Source organism: Nuphar pumila, chromosome 9 (assembly GCF_984573655.1).
Source record: "Nuphar pumila chromosome 9, dmNupPumi1.hap1.1, whole genome shotgun sequence".
Classification (NCBI taxonomy): domain Eukaryota; kingdom Viridiplantae; phylum Streptophyta; class Magnoliopsida; order Nymphaeales; family Nymphaeaceae; genus Nuphar; species Nuphar pumila.
Genome location: NC_143257.1, coordinates 14,899,051 through 14,917,296, shown reverse-complemented (window position 1 = coordinate 14,917,296; position 18,246 = coordinate 14,899,051). Strand labels below are relative to the sequence as shown.

Here is an 18,246-nt window from a genome sequence, read left to right as displayed (position 1 = left end):
TTTCTTGGATAGTCCAATGAAACAAACCCCTCATCACAAGTAAAATAGACAAGGGGAAAGCTCCTTCACATGGAAGCTGGTCTTTTCTAGGGATGGCAGTGGACCGGGGGAAAGCGGGGCCCCGCCCCACCCCGTTTGGACCAGGGATGAAGGGTATGAAACGGGGATGGAGGGGGGGACTAAGGTTAAAATCCATCCCCGTCTGGGGGTGGAGGCGGGGATGGACGTGCACTTTTCCCCGCCCCGATCCCCGCCCCGACCACTTTTCCCTGTAATATCCCCGCCCCGCCTCATCCCCCTTTGAACCGGGGATGGAGGACATGAAACGGGGATGAAGGCGGGGATGGAGGATAAAATCTTGAGGCGGGGCGGGGGTTGAGACCTTGTCCCCCGCCCCGCCCCACTGCCATCCCTAGTCTTTTCCATCTTCATCCCCCTTATCTTACGGGGCTGTGTTACCTTCGTGAAGCACATTACCATCCTAACAAATAACAATGAGAACTCACGAAATGTAAAAGTTTGACAGGGATGGGTTTATCCATATGCCCCGTATGAAGATATTGCCATTTGTTGGCTCTAATATCGACATTATCATAAGACTATAGCATACACCGACGTTCTAGTCAAGACTCGTTCCCGAATCCCTCCTCCTGCCCTTGTTTGTTTGAGTTCACTCTTCGCTCTCTTTGGCCGTTCCTGCTTTCCTCTTTGGCGTTCACCGATTCGTCATCATCATCTTCTTCTTCTTCTTCTTCATCAGTCAATCCTTCTCTCTCTGTGACTCCCGTCTTCTTCTCCCTTCTCTCATAGATTTACGGTCAGACAGCGATCGATCGAGTCGATCGGTTGATCGTCCTTTCTTCCTGGGAGTCGACAGAGGGCGTGGACATTAGGTTGGTACTCGACTCAACGTTGCCGGGTTGGGTAAGCACGAGGATGCCTGCTGCGTCCCATCGCCGGAGTAGGCGTTTCGACTCTAGAGGAAAAGCATTCCTAGATTGGAGATATTCGGTTCCCGTACTAGATTAGGGATTCAATCTGTTGGATTCTTTGCTCTTGTAAATCCTTCGGGCAAGTAGAGATCGGTAGCGGAGAGTGACGGAGCTGAGGGAGCGGAAAGGCGATTTTTTTTTCTCCCAGTATGGGGACGTCTTTGTTCCAGGTAAATACTCTCTCTCTCTCTCTCTTTGGTTTTCTTCTTCTCTGTTGAAACCTTCATTACATTAAGAATTATGAAAGGTTTCTGCTTGATCTGTTCTGTGTAGTGGTTGCCCTAATATGTTCTTCGCTCAGGACAGGATGATTCTAGTTTCTGTTCTTTTCCTTTCTTTCTCTTCTCACTTATCGAGAGATGGCCTTGGTTTTGATAACTGGCGTAGTTTGAGGTAATTCAGGGGAAAAGATTAGAGGAAACGTCTTTATCAGTCTCTATGCGAAGATGGTTTTTTGTTTTATTCCGCTTTTTTATGCCCATCACGTATTCCTTTTTGGGGATGTGGTGGCGAAAATGTTATTCCATCTGTAGAAATGATAGGGCTTGGGAAGGAAATTTGATTTCCTCGTAGAAGAGGATGAATAGCATGAAACTTGATACCAATTTGTACTTTCAATCACAACATATGGATCGAATAGGTACTTCTATAGGAACATTTTCCACATTACAATGCTTCCGATGTTTGTTTGCTTCGGTACACTCCATGAGACATGCCTACCTTTGATAGACTTGGAACTTTGTGACACGATGTGCTTGGTCAGGACTCAAAATGGTGAAGAATTCCTTCCCTTTTCTGATATTTTGTAGTTTGCTTTTTTCCATCTAAACAATGACTTCCTAGTTTGATTGATCGTTCTTATTACAGATTCTTTCTGCATACTTTTTTTTGCTCTTTTGTATTTCCTATGTTTAATCTTGTGCAGCATTAATGGTCTTGCAATCATGTTCTTTTGCTGTCTTTTTTTTTATCAACCCTTTCCTTTGTTGATGTTTTTGCTGCACTTTGGTTTTGAAGCCTTTTGGTCGATGACCATTTGTCAGTTTCTATTTCTTGTAATGGATTATATTATATATCTAGGCGCCCTCTCTACTCTGTTAGTTCACTAATTTATCACATTACTGCTGAACTTCCCCTTCATTTTAACAAAAGCATGCAGTAGAATTGTCAGATGTAGAAAATATGGACTTGTAAACCAACTGTAGGTGCCTGTGCGTTTGGTATATAAAATCATAAACTGAACCATACTGAACTTTTGATTCAGTTTACTTTGTTAAGATATCTTGTTTTGTGGCAGGTAAGAACTGTATTTCTTCTTAGCGGTAATGTTTTTTTGCTTATATTGTTGAAGTTATTGGTGTCACGAAGTGGCACGGATCCCAAGACAACCAAAAGACATTTGAACCAAAGATAAGAAGCAACATATTTATACACCCACAAGAACACCAAGAAATAAAATAAATAATTTTTAGTAATAACAAATAAACAAAAAATTACAAATGAACCTCACTAAAAAAACACTCAAACAAACCCCATATGTGTATCCATCCTCTCTCAAAGAGTCACAATGAGGCATATGCCTCATATAAATAGCCAAGCAAATACTAGCCGTTTGGATGGTCTAACTGCTAGTTTGTGCTATTAGCCCCCAGCAGCTAGTCCAACTACTAGTTGGACTGCTGCCAATGACACAAAAAAATATAAATAAATAAAATATAAAATGAAAGAATCCTAAAACTAGCCTATACTTGTCCTATTTTAATAGGTATACCTTGAGTATACCTATCCTAAAATATATAAAAAGTATACCTAAAGTACACCTTGAATGCATCCAAATAAAAAGTACAAGAATACACATAAGGAAGAAAATACTTTTAAGTACACTTAGGTGTACTTTGGTATATACAAGACAAATACAAATACAAATACAAATACAAATACAAATACAAATACATAGGAAGGTGCTACGTGTATCTTAACAATTGGAAGGTCACACTCATGCCTTACGTTGAATTTCTATTTTGCAGTCTACCTTAAATGGTTCAACTTCAAATCTTCCAGATTCAACAAGTACAGGTCGGTCTTTTACTACTTCTTTTGCAGGTCAATCAGGATCAGCTCCTGTTTTTCATCACTCAGGTGAGAGAAGGTCTTAGAATCTTGAATTGCACTTCTCTTATGCTGGTGGTGAAACAACATAAGATTAAAGTGACTTGTTGGCAGGTTCTATACAAGGACTCCATAATATCCATGGGAGCTTCAATGTGGCTAATATGCCTGGATCCCTCACATCCCGCAACTCAGCATTGGGTGGCGTGCCTTCTACTGGTGTTCAACAGCCTTCTGGAAGCCTTTCTACTGGGCGATTTGCATCAAACAACCTTCCCATTGCACTTTCTCAGGTGCTTGCTTTGCTTTTATGTATAGGATAAATATTTGCCACTATTGAAGTTAGCATACTGTTGAGTTGTTAGGTGCAAGGCTGCAAGCTGTATCAACTCAAATTTACCACATAGATGTGTTCACCATGGCTTGTTTGCTAGGGATCACAAATTGGATAGTTTTTCTGATATAAGAACATGAATTTTTGAGTCATGAAATTTTCATACATTGTGGGCTGTTGATTTTTAGAGCCTGTGAAAACCTTCTTACATGTTGCAAACACATGATTCAGAACCCGTTTACTAGGGAGATCACATTTATAAGACCTGAAAAAGACAAGAATATGAATAAATGGTAATTTTTACTCAATAGTAAAATACCTTCAATAATATTCTCTCTCTCTCTCTATATATATATATAAATATAAATATATAAATATATATGTCCTAGACCCCTTAAAAAAATGTACTTTCATGTGTTTTTTGCTTAATCCAAACCTGTAGATGTATTTTTCATCACTTATTAAAAGAAAACCATGCTTTAAATCAAACCAATTTAGCAAGAATTCTTGTTTTTTATTTAATCAAGTTTGTAGTGTAATATAAACCATTGATTTTTGTTTTTTGTTAAACTAAAAACACATCTAAACATGAAAAATATTTAAACTGGTACATGTTTTCTACTAAATAAAGCATAGAAAACAAACCTATGTGTTTATATTAAGCAAAAAACAAATGCAAGTATGCTTTTCAAAGGGGTCTGGTATGGTCTGGGAAATAAATGATGAAAGCTACACATTTCTCTTTATGTATGTGTGTGTGTGTTAGATAGATTAAGGTTATACCGTTATAGTCACAGATGCCGGTATTATTTTCAAAATATCATGTTATTATCACTGTAAAATCATAGGTAAAATCTCGTGATATTCTAAAAATATCGAGAATTTGAAATTATCAACAAAATATCATGATAATATCAGAAAAATCTCGGGATTTCTATTTATGTTTTATTGCTTCTTTGCTTAACATATATTTTTTCTTATTTATGTATATAGTCATGTTTGTTTTATTGCTTTTTTGTTCAACATGTATTTTTTTCGTAAATTTTCAACTTTTTTTAAAGTTTTTTCTTTTCAAGATTTTCCCTTATTTGTCGAAAAACCTGTAATATCCTGAGTTTTTTCCTTGCTGAGATATAGCCGAGACTGATATTTGTGACTATGGGTTTATCTAACATTAAACTTGTCATATTAATATTATCTCCTCTCGATTGATCAAAATAGCCAAAACACCTTTAAAAGCAATGGCATTTTTGAAAATACATGGTTATTTTTTAGGTAAAAAGTTACATTCACTTTAAATTCAAATTTGTGATAAAAATCTTTTTTTATCTTTTTGAAAACTTTTTGTTTCTCTCCAAAAGAAGACTGACTTTTAAAAATTGCTGTTGCTTTTGATGTTGTTTTGGTTATTTTGTCTGTTAAACATAGCTAACATTAATATCACTTGTTTAATGTTATATATATATATATATATATATATATATATATATATATATATATGGTAAAGGTTTGCTACAATCAACTTGGCATCCCCTCCCCCTTATTTTTTTGTTAAATCACGATGCTCTTTTTAGTATGAGCCAGCTTTTGGATTGCCAGAATCCAACCTTGTGTAGGGTTTTTTGGTGATGCAAAAAATCTATGGCTCTAAATGCATCGATTTTTTTTTCTGACTCAAAAAACATGTTTTTTTTTGTCCAAAAAAAGTAATCCAAGGGATGATTCCCAATAAATCAACCATGCTGAACACATCTATAGGGTTAAATTGAGTCAAAATGACTTGTATCATGAGATCCCAACTGGATTGTTGGTACAATCGAATGTTACAAATGTGTGTGTGTGTGTGTGTGTGTGTGTGTGTGTGTGTGTGTGTGTGTGTGTAAGAGCAAGCGACTTGCATCTGCATACAAGTTCCTGGTCTGCCATTTTACTAAGCAAAAACCTCAGATGGTTGAGGATGGAGGGATTGTGTGTGCATGTGCGTGCAAACACGCATGCAGGTGTGTGTCCCTGCATGCATGTTACACTAACTTCCACTGAAGGCTTTAGTTTGTTAACATGGTTTCAGCTGTCACATGGAGGTTTGCATGGACATTCAGGTGTTACAAATAGAGGAAGTATTAGTGTTGTGGGAAGCCCTCCATTTAGTAGTAGCATGAATGGAGTTGGTGGTTCTCTTCCTGGCATACCCCCAACCTCTCCTTCTCTTGGCAACCGAAGTGCTGTTCCTGGACTAGGAGTTTCTCCTATTTTGGGCAACACTGGTCCTCGGCTTACAAGCTCCATGGGAAACATTGTCGGTGCTAGTAATGTTGCACGAAATATAAGCTCTGGTGGTGGATTGAGTGTGCCTACATTGGCATCACGTGTAAATCTGACTGCTAATAGTGGCACTGGTGGCCTAAATGTGCAAGGACCAAGCAGACTCATGAGTGGTGTGCTTCAGCAAGGTTTTTCTCTCATCTTGTGGTCATCACTTGGTTGAAGCCTTTTTTCTTCTCCATTTTGGAAGCAGATTGTGTTTTATATTGCTGCATTGCAAACTGTGATTAAATTTGTTCTGTTCAAGTAGTTGTTTGGTTCCTGAATGTAGTAGCAAAATATATACTGTTAAGTTCGTTGATGGTCCATTTTGTTGGAGTTCATATTACCTGGAATCAGGGGAATCTAAGCCTTAATTATGCCTCTTCATTATGTTAGTGTTGGCAAATTAACACTGTTAACAGTAAAATGCAAGTAGAAATTAGATTGGGAGAATGAAGAGAGTTGTGGATTTATCATATCTGAAAGTTTAGGACATTTACCTTTACTGAGAGCATTTCCAGAGAGTTAGCTCTGACATTAAAACTTCAGGAAATGTGGAGATTACATAATCAGTTTCTGATGAATTCTCTCTTTATTTTATAGCCTAAATATATGCATATAGGCAGAGAAGCGATAAATTTTTGTTAAATTTTCTGCATATTTTGTTATTCACATGAAAATTACCTTTTGATGCGACCAACAAAGGCTTCAGATAAAGCAACAGTTGATAACAGCTAGAGAGACATACAGGTGACTTTCATGAAATGTCAATGTAAGTGCATGCATGTATTTAAAAAAAGCTGCAGGCTTGTGCGAAAAGCTGTATATGTATTTTATTGTTGATTTACCTAAGCCTGCAATTTCTTCACAAAAACAATTTACATTTCTTAGGTGAATCCAGAACAAATTGCTAAAAGTTTGTGGATCTGAAAGTCGCAAACTAAAAGTAACCATCTGGCTGTTATCAGGAATACAAAGTAAAAGTTAAAATAGGTAAAACATACAAAAGCTATGGAACGAAGTTGCAAAATCATTGACATAAATGAGGGCATGGTTGGTAAAATTGACTTGGCCATGCACAATCTTATTCTTGTCTCGGAGGAAGAGGGTTTTGTAAACACTAAACTATCTCCAAGGTTTTGAACTGTCTTCATCAATGTCATCTTTTTCTTTCTTCCTCTGAGGGAGAGAAAACTCAGAATAAGGAATTGTTTGGATGTATTTGCTTGATTATTTGTTATTATCAAAATGTATAAAATTCTTAGGCCTTAAACTTTCAAACATGTTTTATAGTTTACAATTATTGACTTGTCTGTCTATCTTTTTCTCCAATAGTTATCCTCTCTCTTTTTTTCTCCAGCCGTCACCAATACTACCACCCAACCCCCACTTTCAAAAAAGAAAAAATTTTCAGGATTTTCACATAAATAATTCTTTTTCAATGAAGACTTGGACCTCCTACTCATGCTAATTGAAGAATTAAACTCCAACTCATTTTTACATTCAATGAAATCAATGTTGTGCTAGAAAAACTAATCTTTCTAATGAAAGAAATAGAAAAACCAGAATTAAGAAAGTAAGACATCAATGATAGTTGTAGCATGTGGTCAACCACATGTGGCCGATGTGCATGGTCACTCCTACTAGCCAGCCATTGTGTCTGATTCTTGGCGATATTGAAACTCCTTAGACACTTTTGGACACAGTTCCGGGAGTATCAACACTTTTGGGCACTCCATACAATTTATTCAATATTTCCAAACATTTATAGGTGCTTCTTTGTAGCATTAGATTTAGGTTTCATTTTTCTGTTTTTATTGAATTATTCTTTCTTGAACTAATTGTGTTAATTTTGTTGTAAACTGCAATCATCTTGATAATTTAGTTTTGAAGTTATACATGGTTTTATGAATGATCAAGCAGAAAACCAGGGAATAATTACTTGTATTTGTGACATTAGCTTTAGGTTCATTTTTATTTTTGGATTGAAATATTCTTTCTGGAACTAATTATGTTAATTTTGTTGTAAACTGCAAGCATCTTGATGATTTAGTCTTGAAGTCATATAGTCCATGGTTTTATGAATGATCAAGCAGACAACTTGGGAATAAATACTTGTTTTTTATTTGCTCTCTCTCTCTCTCACTCACTCACACACACACCCATATATTTAGGCATTTACGTCTCAATGCATTTGACACTTCATATCAGTGTGTACAGGTAAGATTATATGCAATATAATTGTGCTTTGAATGATCATATATATGAGGTCATGGAAAACTCTAAACAAATGAAAACTGAGAATAAGATTACCTGTAAATGATAATGTGTCGTACTCTTTTTGGTTCATGGTTTCTGTCGTATGTCACATGGGTGCGGGGGTGCGGCAAAAATCTAAAAAATTATATATTGGACATAAATGACCCTGGGTGCGTTGACTGCACCCAGGGTCAGGTTGACCGCATCGGGTGCGGGTGCGGCACCTAGTTGGAGAATCCCTGTGACATATAGGGCAAAACAAATTTTCTTGGCAAATTTTTTTTTAAGTCCGAAAATTGGACCAAAATGACCCTGGGCGCATTGACCACACCCAGAGTTGGGTTGACCGCACCCGGTGCCGCACCCGCATTCGCGTCACATCGACGCGGGTGCGGCACCCTGCTAGCCGAATCCCTGTGACAGTTTCTGTCCATGGTCTTTTGTTGATGATCCATTTTGTGAATATTTAATTATTATTTGTACTATAAAAGGAAACCCTCAATGTACAGATCACCCAATTTCTCCAATTTTCATTTTCTCAGTACCTGTTCTGATGCTTGTTGTGTCATGCATGATGTACTTGCTGTAATCTTCTTAAATCATTCTCATAGTCATAGCTGACATAACCATATAGGCTTTGTCATATGAATGTGGATACTCTGTATGTGTACATACATAAATCTTTGAATATATAAAAATGTGGTGTGTAACATGTCTCCCATGCGGCACGCAGTGGCCCTCATATGCTTGTACAGTAGTGCTACTCTACCTAAAGTCTTACATGGGTTATAGGGCTATTTTGGCATCAGAAAGTGTTGCAACAGACATTTTAGGAGTACGAATTTCTCAAAGGTTGTTCAGTTTTCTTCCAGAATTTGGAAATCCTCACCTTGAGCACCTATATGGAGCTCAGCCCCATTGAAGGTTATTTCCATATAGTTCATATCCTTCAATATTATGGTGATTTGTGCATCTATTCTTGTAAAATTATTGTAAGAGATCAATGGGATTGAATGTTATTTCCCTCATGCAGCTTTTAAGTTAGCTATTGTGTGCTTCTTGCTTTCTTGTTTGTTTATGTTTTCTTTTGTTGTTTCTTTTGTGTATGTTTGTTGCTCATCGTGTGAATCTGCACCACTTTGGGTTCTACTAAATGCCTGCCTTGTGCAGTTTCACCTTTTAGACATGGCACATTGCCAACCTTGTGCCTTGATTATTGAATCTTGGTTTGCGATTTACAAACCGTATTGTTTATTAATTCTATTTATATTGTAATACTCATATGATGTATACTTTTTCTAATACTAGAAATGTCCGTGTAGTTTCTCACTGAAGGAGGCTATTTTCTACATGAGAGCAAGCAATGTTAAAGAAAACTGTTGTTTCACCATAAATTTGGACCAAATTGGTTATTTGACAAGCATGGAAATAAAATTTGAGATTTTCTTTCCTGTAAAAAAACACTCTTATTTCAGCTGCATCTTGTCACTGTAAATCTTATGACTGAATATAATGTGGCTTTATATAGTAACTTACAGATGTGATTCAATCCTACATGTGATCCTGGAGTGAAGCTGACTTCCAACTTCACTGCTTGAACTTTGGATCAAGCCACAATAAGAGATCTGTTACGAGCTTGAAGACACTTGTAATAATCTTATGCAGGAGCAAGCAAAAAACTGTATATGTGACTCTATCATGCTCATATGTGTTCTAAGGCAGTAAAAATATTATACTGAAATATTATATAAAAGGTCAGTAATGATAAACAAAATATACTGAAATAAATTATATCCAATGCACCTAAGTTAAAGCAATTAAAGTTATATGAAATCTAACGACATGCAATATATTGCATGAAACTTTCATATCTGAGAGGCACCTGCAATCGAAGTTCCCCTGTTCAGCAAAAAATTGTTGAACTTAGATCAGAGAACATTGGCGATGGTTTTATGGAAGTAGTCACGCATTGTGTCCTTAACGATCTGGCGTACATCATCACCGAAAAAAATAGGATGCTGCTTGGAGCTTATGTCAACGGAAGAAGTCTGTGAGTTGTGACTGAAGGAAGCAATGACAAGTGAGGTGTTCATATTACTCCCAAACCTGAACACACAACCCTTTTTTAGTTTATCTGCTGCAGTCATCCATACTGCAGGATCAAATGATGTGAGTAGAGTCATCAGCATATCGCTCTACCATCTGTTGCTCATATGCCTCCTACAAAATAATGTTTACAGTATACATTAATAATTAAGAATTATAAAGAAAATAGTAACTTGTATATTGCAATGATTATTAATAGATAAAATACATATCGTTGTCGTTCTCGCCTTCTCTAATACGAAGTCTTCCGTGGTCTTCCGTTAATGTGTTTCAACAAACACATCCTTATATGGTACAATGTCTCCTTTTTCTGCTTCCTGCGAAGTTAAATGATAAAAGATTTAGTTAACAGGTTTGCAACAATACTTATAAAATTCATATTATATATTAATGAGTTACCATTTTCTTCAGGTGGCTCCCAAAAGTCTTAGATCCACCTGTGTGTAGATGGGCTTCGGGCATTTTTGCTCGATTTTATGCAACCTTCGCAGAGCGATTTTGAAATGCATCCTTCGCCCACTTGTCGCACATTCCCTCCCAATAATTTCTCCTGATAATAATAGGGTCATGGCCCTTCCACTATAGTGGATCATCTATTCCGTCAGATACTTTTTTTGCTGCAGTCTTCATATTGTGCAGCATGTCTGTAAATTGATTGACAACCAACTTCTGTCACACCTTCCTTGCATCATGTTCCTCCTCTGTAATCGCGAAGCAATTCAAAGCCTATATATATTTTCAAAAAGTTAGTAGACATGACTATAAAAAATTTTTAAATATGAAATACATTAACTATGACAAACAACTGTATACCGTGAATAAGGACCACAATTTGTATATCACCTCTTTTGGATACTCTTTCCATTGAGCGACCGGTCCTAGTAGATGTTGAAGAAGTGAATTCCTAATCTCGCGTACTATTTCTTGTGGCTCAAACCTCGTGTTGCACATGAATTGGTACACAGTAAATATCAATATAAAATATTTATAAGATATGCAATAAGTGAAAACGAAATACTTACGGTCGATTATCGATATACACTATTCGAATGAGCCTTCTTGTGCCAGACTGAGAAGACCTTGCATCCATAATTATGCAATGACTCAGAAAATATGGATCCTTGCCTATACAGGAAAATTTTGGATAAAGCTCTAAAATTATATTTTCCTTTGAACCAATCATTTTGCCTTCTTCTCACTTTAGAAAAACAAGAAAAATTTCAGGGTAGCAATTTGCAAATGCTGTCTAGAATTCCTCTTATATTTGAACATATAGCTAATGATATTAACAGAAGTGAGTGATATTTTGACTATCACATTTTGGTTATTAGTAGAATATAATTATGTAATAGGAGTTGTATCATTGAAGTAATGCGAAGGTAGCTAATCTAGCTAGCCCATTCTTAACTACAGTTTAACTTGGATATATCTGCATTGAGGTCACTCATCATCGGCGATTTGAAATTATTCTAGTTTAAAAGACAATGTAAATTTCATGTAGTGAGAAAAGGGATCACTCATCTTACAATAACCACTATGAAGTGATTTTGCTTTCAAAAATATCTCTCTGTAGATCTTTGATTTCTATTTCTCTTCTGATGCACGCCATAGAAAATTTATGTGCAAGATAATGTTGCATCTATACTGCAGACTGTTCTTGTCTATAGGGCCTCTCATTGCCTAAATACCTGTATCCAGAAAGTTGTTAACTGTTGGGGGTGAATGAGATAGCTGGATGGCTATGTCACACGGACTCTTCTAACAGGGCACCGCACGGGTGCGACACTTGGACACAGCTTCCTTTGTGTTATGTGAAGTCAACCACACTGAGGTCCATTTCTATCCAAAAGTAGATTCAATTAACCCTAATCAAGTCCATTTTTATCTATATTATATATATAAATACATTAATGCACACAAATACATATAGTGTTAACTTAAAACTGTTAAAAATTATATATATATATATATATATATATATATATATATATATTCCCCGCACCTATGTGACATAGCTGGATGGTTAGGTTACACAATCATAGTCATGGGATCTCTTGTTCAAACCCCACATGGGTTATCCCCCGGGCCCCAGCTTGAGTATCCAAAAAAACAAAAAGGTTAACTGGTTTGATATCTTCCCTTCCCTGCCTGTTGGTTCTATAACTGCAAATTGAAAAGTTCATTTTTGCTAATTGCAGTTTTATTTCCCTTCATGGCGCTGTGGGATAAATTTAAAATTTCACATACTACTTCAATGCAGCACATCTTTTTTTGTTTTTCTTCTAGTATCATAGTCAATAATGGTGTTCTCACTCTGTTTTCACTATTATGAGTTATTTGTGTTGTATGTGTCTATAAACTGATTAATGATATCTAAACATCAAGTCATGGATGCAGGCATCTGCACACACAAAAGGGATTCTGGTTTGGAAATCAAACAAGGAATGTGCTTGGGGGAAAGTGCAGTCTACCTCTATGCACGGGGGTCATGTTTTTCAAGTTTATGATTACATGTTTATACTTGTGTTATAATTGCTGATGGGAAATGAAAAATTACAGTGATATTTGGTTAGATTTTCATCTATATGTTGATTAATTCGATGGGATTATGTACTAAGTACATTTAATTACTCTCTGGCTTCTACAGCTCCACAAATGATTTCCATGTTAGGTAGCTCATACTCTACCTCAGGAGGTCCTTTGGCTCAAAACCAAGCCCATGCAGGAAATAATCCATTGAGCTCCTTGGGAATGTCTATTGATGTGAATTCTGATAGTTCCCCATTTGACATGAATGATTTCCCTCAATTAACTGGTCATCCGAGTTCTGTTGGAGGGCCTCAAGGACAATTAGGCAAGACAACTTTATTTGTATTGCCTGTTTTAAAATTTTGGCTCTCTATCCTACACTTGTTGATTGATATATCTATGCAGGTTCATTACGAAAACAAGGTGTTGGTGTAGGTTCTATAGTTCAACAAAGCCAAGAATTTAGTATCCAAAATGAAGACTTCCCAGCTTTGCCAGGATTCAAAGGTCATTCTGTTAATTCCCTTTATTAATTTTGTGAATTGGTTTGTCCCTTTGAGTTATTTTTTAACTTCCTTGTCTTCTCTCCTCTAATCTGTTTTGAGTTATTGAAGTGTCCCCCCCCCTTCCCCTTCCACACCCCCCACCTCAAAAAAATTAGTTTGCATTTTGCAGTAATTAATGTGGTTATTTTTTTGCGTCCATTAGTTTGTTCTATAGATTTTATTTTATCTCCAGTTTCATGTGCTGATTCTAATTAGTTCTCCAATTCGGATTCCTAAGCATAAACCTAATTAGTTTCTCACATGTTGGTCCATTATTTTTGGTGTGGCTTTTGCTCAAACTAGTGAGATAACAATCATGACAAAAGTCTGTAACACTTAAACATTATTTCATAATTAAAAATATTTTTGGTAAAAAGCATAGTCACCTTTATCATTAAAGGTAATTTCTTGGTGAGGGTATTTCTTGGGGAGATTTTCAAAAGTTGATAAATCTTGGGAATATCTCAGGAGTTTAAAAATTTGAAAAAAAATATAAATAACAACAAAAAAACTAAGAAAATAATATTAATTTTCTTCCAAAAATATAAAGAAACATGTTTTAAAGGTTTTAAAATATAAAAGAAACAAAAAAATAGGAAATGCAAACTTAAAATAAGAAAATACTTTTTCCCAAAAATATCATGATATTATCGCTATAATATCATGATATTTTGTCTCTGGAAATATTTTGAAAATATCGCGATATATTCCTGATATTATTGGCTACCTTGAAATAGCCGATAATATCACGATATTTTCAATATATCGGTGACAGTGGTAAAAAGGTTATACATAACACTTTTTAGTTTAATGTTAAGAGTGTTCAACTAGTTTATATCAAAACACCCTTTAGGTTGCACAATTCTCTAAATTTATGTTGTTAGGTGACATACACCTTGGCTCCTTATTCAACATCTTGGTTCGTAGTCAATTATCACAATCCTCTTAAAGTAGTGTTCAAGTGATGGTACCTTTTATGTATAAATGGATGAACACACACACACACACATATACGCAACTTGTTGGATGTTCTGCTAGGTTTTCATGGCCCACTTAAAGTGTTCAAGCAATGGTACAAACATGGTCAAATCCCACATTTTATGTTCATTTCTTACATAGGTTATCTTGCCATTGTATATTTTTAAAATGTCTAAAGTTCCTCACATTCTTAATGCTATAATATGAATAGCATAGTGATATATTGGTTGGCAAAAGAATCGGAAACCAAGCCTTGCATGTCTTCTGGCATTTTTGCCAAATGGGGATGCTTGGAATTGACAAAAAGACAATTGGGATTTTTGGGAATAGGATTGCATGTGATATGCGGAAGAGGTTTTGGGAAGACTGAGTATACATAAAGTGAATATTTGTGATTCTCAAAAAAAGAAAGTGAACAGTCACATCCAGCTCCAAGTCACTTCCTTGACCTTGTACAAGGAAAAAGGTTTTAGTGACCCATACCACATCTCCTGTCTCCTGCATAGGTTTGGTTTGTGAATTGTGATGCCATAGCTCACTGTGTTGATATGGCATTTTGGGGCATTTTAATTATTAATTTTGGAGACCTAGAAAGCAACAATAATATAAATGTCTTGGCTGTGAAGTTCCTGCCTTCCGTTATGAGACTGTTTCTTGATGGTCATTCATGTAGGATCAGCAATGCATGATCATGAATGTTAGCATTTCTGTTCAGTTCATTACAACTGGTTTGCTTGGGTATGATAGATGAGCCCACACAAAGAAATGCATAATGTTGAAGAACCACAGCCATCAATATTCACCCACTTTGCAACTTAGTAACTTAAACACCCAACCTCTTCCTTAGCATATTGAACGCTTAGTTGTCAAAGGTGCTAGGCGGTGAGCCCCTAGGCAGACTAGGCGGTACCCCAAATAAAAAAAAAACATACAAAATATTTAAACAAACTGTTAAAATTAATAACAAACATGTATATAACATAAAATAAATCAACAATAAGCAATAGACAAATAATAACATGTCGAACACTGGAAAGCTATGTCACAGGGACTCGACAAACTGGGTGCCTCACCCGCGTCGACGCGACTCGGGTGCGCGTCCGGGTGCGGGACCTGGTGCGGTCAACGGGACCCTGGGTGCGGTCAATGCACCCAGGGTCATTTATGTCCCGACTTTTCTTTCGGCGAACACACACACACATATATATATATATATATATATATATATATATATATATATATATATATATAGAGAGAGAGAGAGAGAGAGAGAGAGAGAGAGAGAGAGAGAGAGAGAGAGAGAGAGAGAGAGGTAAGGAAACGACTTTGAATATATTAGGTTCAATAATGAACCAATACACATGCACATAAAATGCGAATATACCCACTAAAGGGGAAAACACAAGCACATAATGTGCTAACACATAAACCCACAAAGGGGCAAAAATGCCTATAAGGTATAAGTTGATATTATTGAAGAGAGGAAGGGTGTAACACCCATTACATGGAGCAAAAGCTCCTCCAATGGAGTGAATAAATTACAAGGGGGAGACCCCTATTTATAACAAGAAAGGAGCCACATAGGGGGCTCCCAAAGGAGTCGTTGGGAGCCCCCAATGGTCACATTTGTGACCGTTGGGGGCTCCCCAACGACTCTTTGGGGAGCCTCCCTAGGTGGCGCAAACCACAAAAATGAAAAAATAAAAAAACAAAAAGAAAAATAAAATTATAAACATATTCCAAATGGAATATGCGTAAAAAGGGGAAATGACTAAACTACCCCTATGCCTAATAATAGAGAAATATATATTTTATATATATAATTAGGAAGATACATATGCATATATACCATATATGTATATGTATCATCCTTTATATATATAAAATATATATGAGATTACAAAGATTGAATGATACATTTTAACACCCCCCCTCAAACTTTGCGTGGGGGAACGAAAAGATTGAAAAATGCAAGATGAAGAATCTCAAGGCTTCAAGAGCCTTCAGTCCGAAAGCCATTAAAATTTGCAAATGTCTTCCTCCAAAGTCTTTAGCGATGAGCACCTTTCATGATCTATCCAAGGTACTTCTTTTCCTCTCATCTTCAAGATCCTGTGGAACAAATCAAGAAGAGGTCCAAGTAAAAGATATCTTTGCACTTTAATCAAGTGAAATATTCCAAATAAGATGAATTAACCAAAAAAATCATATCATATAATTCATCCAAAAGTAATGGTGCAAAAAGATATTCTATGCATAATTCATCACAGGATTTGATGGAACAAGATAGTTATTTATGTATGCAAAATGATTTTAGAAAACCAATTTTTCATAATCATATACAATGTTGAAGAGGGAGCGAAAACAAATTACAAGAATGCATAATGCATTCATAAAGTCTAACATTGGACAAACATAACCTCATAACGAGGAATAACATAATGGTCTACAAGGGACACCACAAGAAGCTACGAAGAGGCATAAGTTGCACATAATTTATTGAATGAGGGCCAAAAGGCCACAATGAGCATATGCATACAATATCATGAAATGAATCAACATCTAAAAGAGTCATTAATGATCATGCTCCAATCATACTTTAGTCAAGTAATATTACATGAGCCGATAAGATAAAAAGACAAATGTTATTGATTTTAGCAAGTCCTTTGAAAACGATTTCAAGAGGGAAATGCTCAAGAGCATAAAAAAGTGTATAAAACACAAGAGTTCAAAAGGTTTTAAGTCCACTTAAGAGGCAAAATAATGAGAGTTATTTGAGTAGAGAACCTTACACATTTAGGAACATCTCACTCAAATGATCGCAATTACAAAAACTCATTTTGCATATCAAATATAAAAGGTGACCAAAAGATCAATTTGATGCATATTAATGATATGATTCACTTGTATCTTTAAAAGACAAAATATGAATGAAATTTCATAAATTTCAACAATAATTCATCCATTACAAGCAACTACCTCATTAGTCCTCAAAAACCCATAAATCAAGTGTATAAGCTACTAGATCAAGAACATAAATATAATGCCATTAAAGGCCAAGAACACACACAAAGGTGTGAAAAAGAACCTCTTGTCTACATGTAATAATACTTGAAATGAGTGCATCAACGATAAGACCAAGAGAATACACGCCAACATGGACCAAAAGCATCTCTTGTCTACGTAAAAATACACTCAAGACCAAGTATGTTCAGCTACTAGAACAAGAGTATCAAACCAACCATGGGCTAAAACATAATACATCTCTTGTCTACATAAAATGACACTTGAAATGAGTGAAAGAAGCCAATCATGGGATACATCTCAACGACTAGAACAAGGACACAAATGCCAACATGGACTAAAGATCACATACCATGGTGTGAATCAACGTGCCTTGTCTACATATAATAACACTCAAGACAAGTGTGTTCAGCTACTAGACCAAGAGAACAAAGCCAACAAAGGGCTACCAACACGATGGTATAATAATATGTTTTGTCTACATATGATGACACTTAGATAAGAGGTATAAAAGGAGAAGACTTTTGAGGCAATAACACTTGTAATGACAAACATATAAATAAAACCTTGGGCAATATTTTGAAAATAAATATGTGCACATACGCACAACAAGAACACTTGGAACACTTGTGCACATAAGCACAAAACACTAAATCACAAATGTGCAAATGCACTCATAAGATTCATAAGCAATAAAAGGTTGGGCAATAATCCCCAACACCCTTGAATTAAATATACCTTAAAACATTTAAGGTTCTAAAACACCATATATCCATCACATTTATATATAAATAAGAGCATCCATAAGATCAATGGCCAAAAGAAAACGAGTGACACTCATAATTAGAGATCATATAACAAATCATTCTAGAGTCCCAAGGTGCCCATAACTCACCTCAACAACCATCTTTAATATGGTAATTGGACAATCTAAAATGAGTTAACACAAGGTGCCCTTAACTCACCTCAACAATCATCTCTAATATAACAATAAAGCCATACAAAAAGGATTGATGCATCATATAACTTGTGATGGATAAAAATAAATGTCATAAAAAGGCAATGA

The 18,246-nt window shown here is 35.9% G+C and overlaps 1 protein-coding gene and 1 non-coding gene across 3 annotated transcripts in view; one reads left to right on the top strand and one right to left on the bottom strand.

Moving 5' to 3' along the window:
* Positions 1-526: 526 nt before the first annotated feature.
* LOC149828455 (putative NOT transcription complex subunit VIP2) overlaps positions 527-18,246 on the top strand; it is a 78,279-nt gene continuing 60,559 nt past the window's right edge. Inside the window, exons 1-6 of one of the 2 annotated variants that reach the window (XM_090017586.1) lie at positions 527-1,162; positions 3,020-3,131; positions 3,216-3,394; positions 5,504-5,885; positions 12,752-12,958; positions 13,039-13,140. In XM_090017586.1, coding sequence (XP_089873712.1) covers positions 1,142-1,162; positions 3,020-3,131; positions 3,216-3,394; positions 5,504-5,885; positions 12,752-12,958; positions 13,039-13,140 — 1,003 coding nt within the window. In that variant the 5' untranslated portion in view covers positions 527-1,141. The remainder of the gene's footprint in view (positions 1,163-3,019; positions 3,132-3,215; positions 3,395-5,503; positions 5,886-12,751; positions 12,959-13,038; positions 13,141-18,246) is intronic. The other variant, XM_090017587.1, reaches the window with a different exon arrangement.
* Positions 3,055-3,131, bottom strand: LOC149828456 (small nucleolar RNA snoR35). The gene has a single exon (XR_016434484.1). It is a non-coding gene; the product is annotated as a small nucleolar RNA snoR35 (small nucleolar RNA).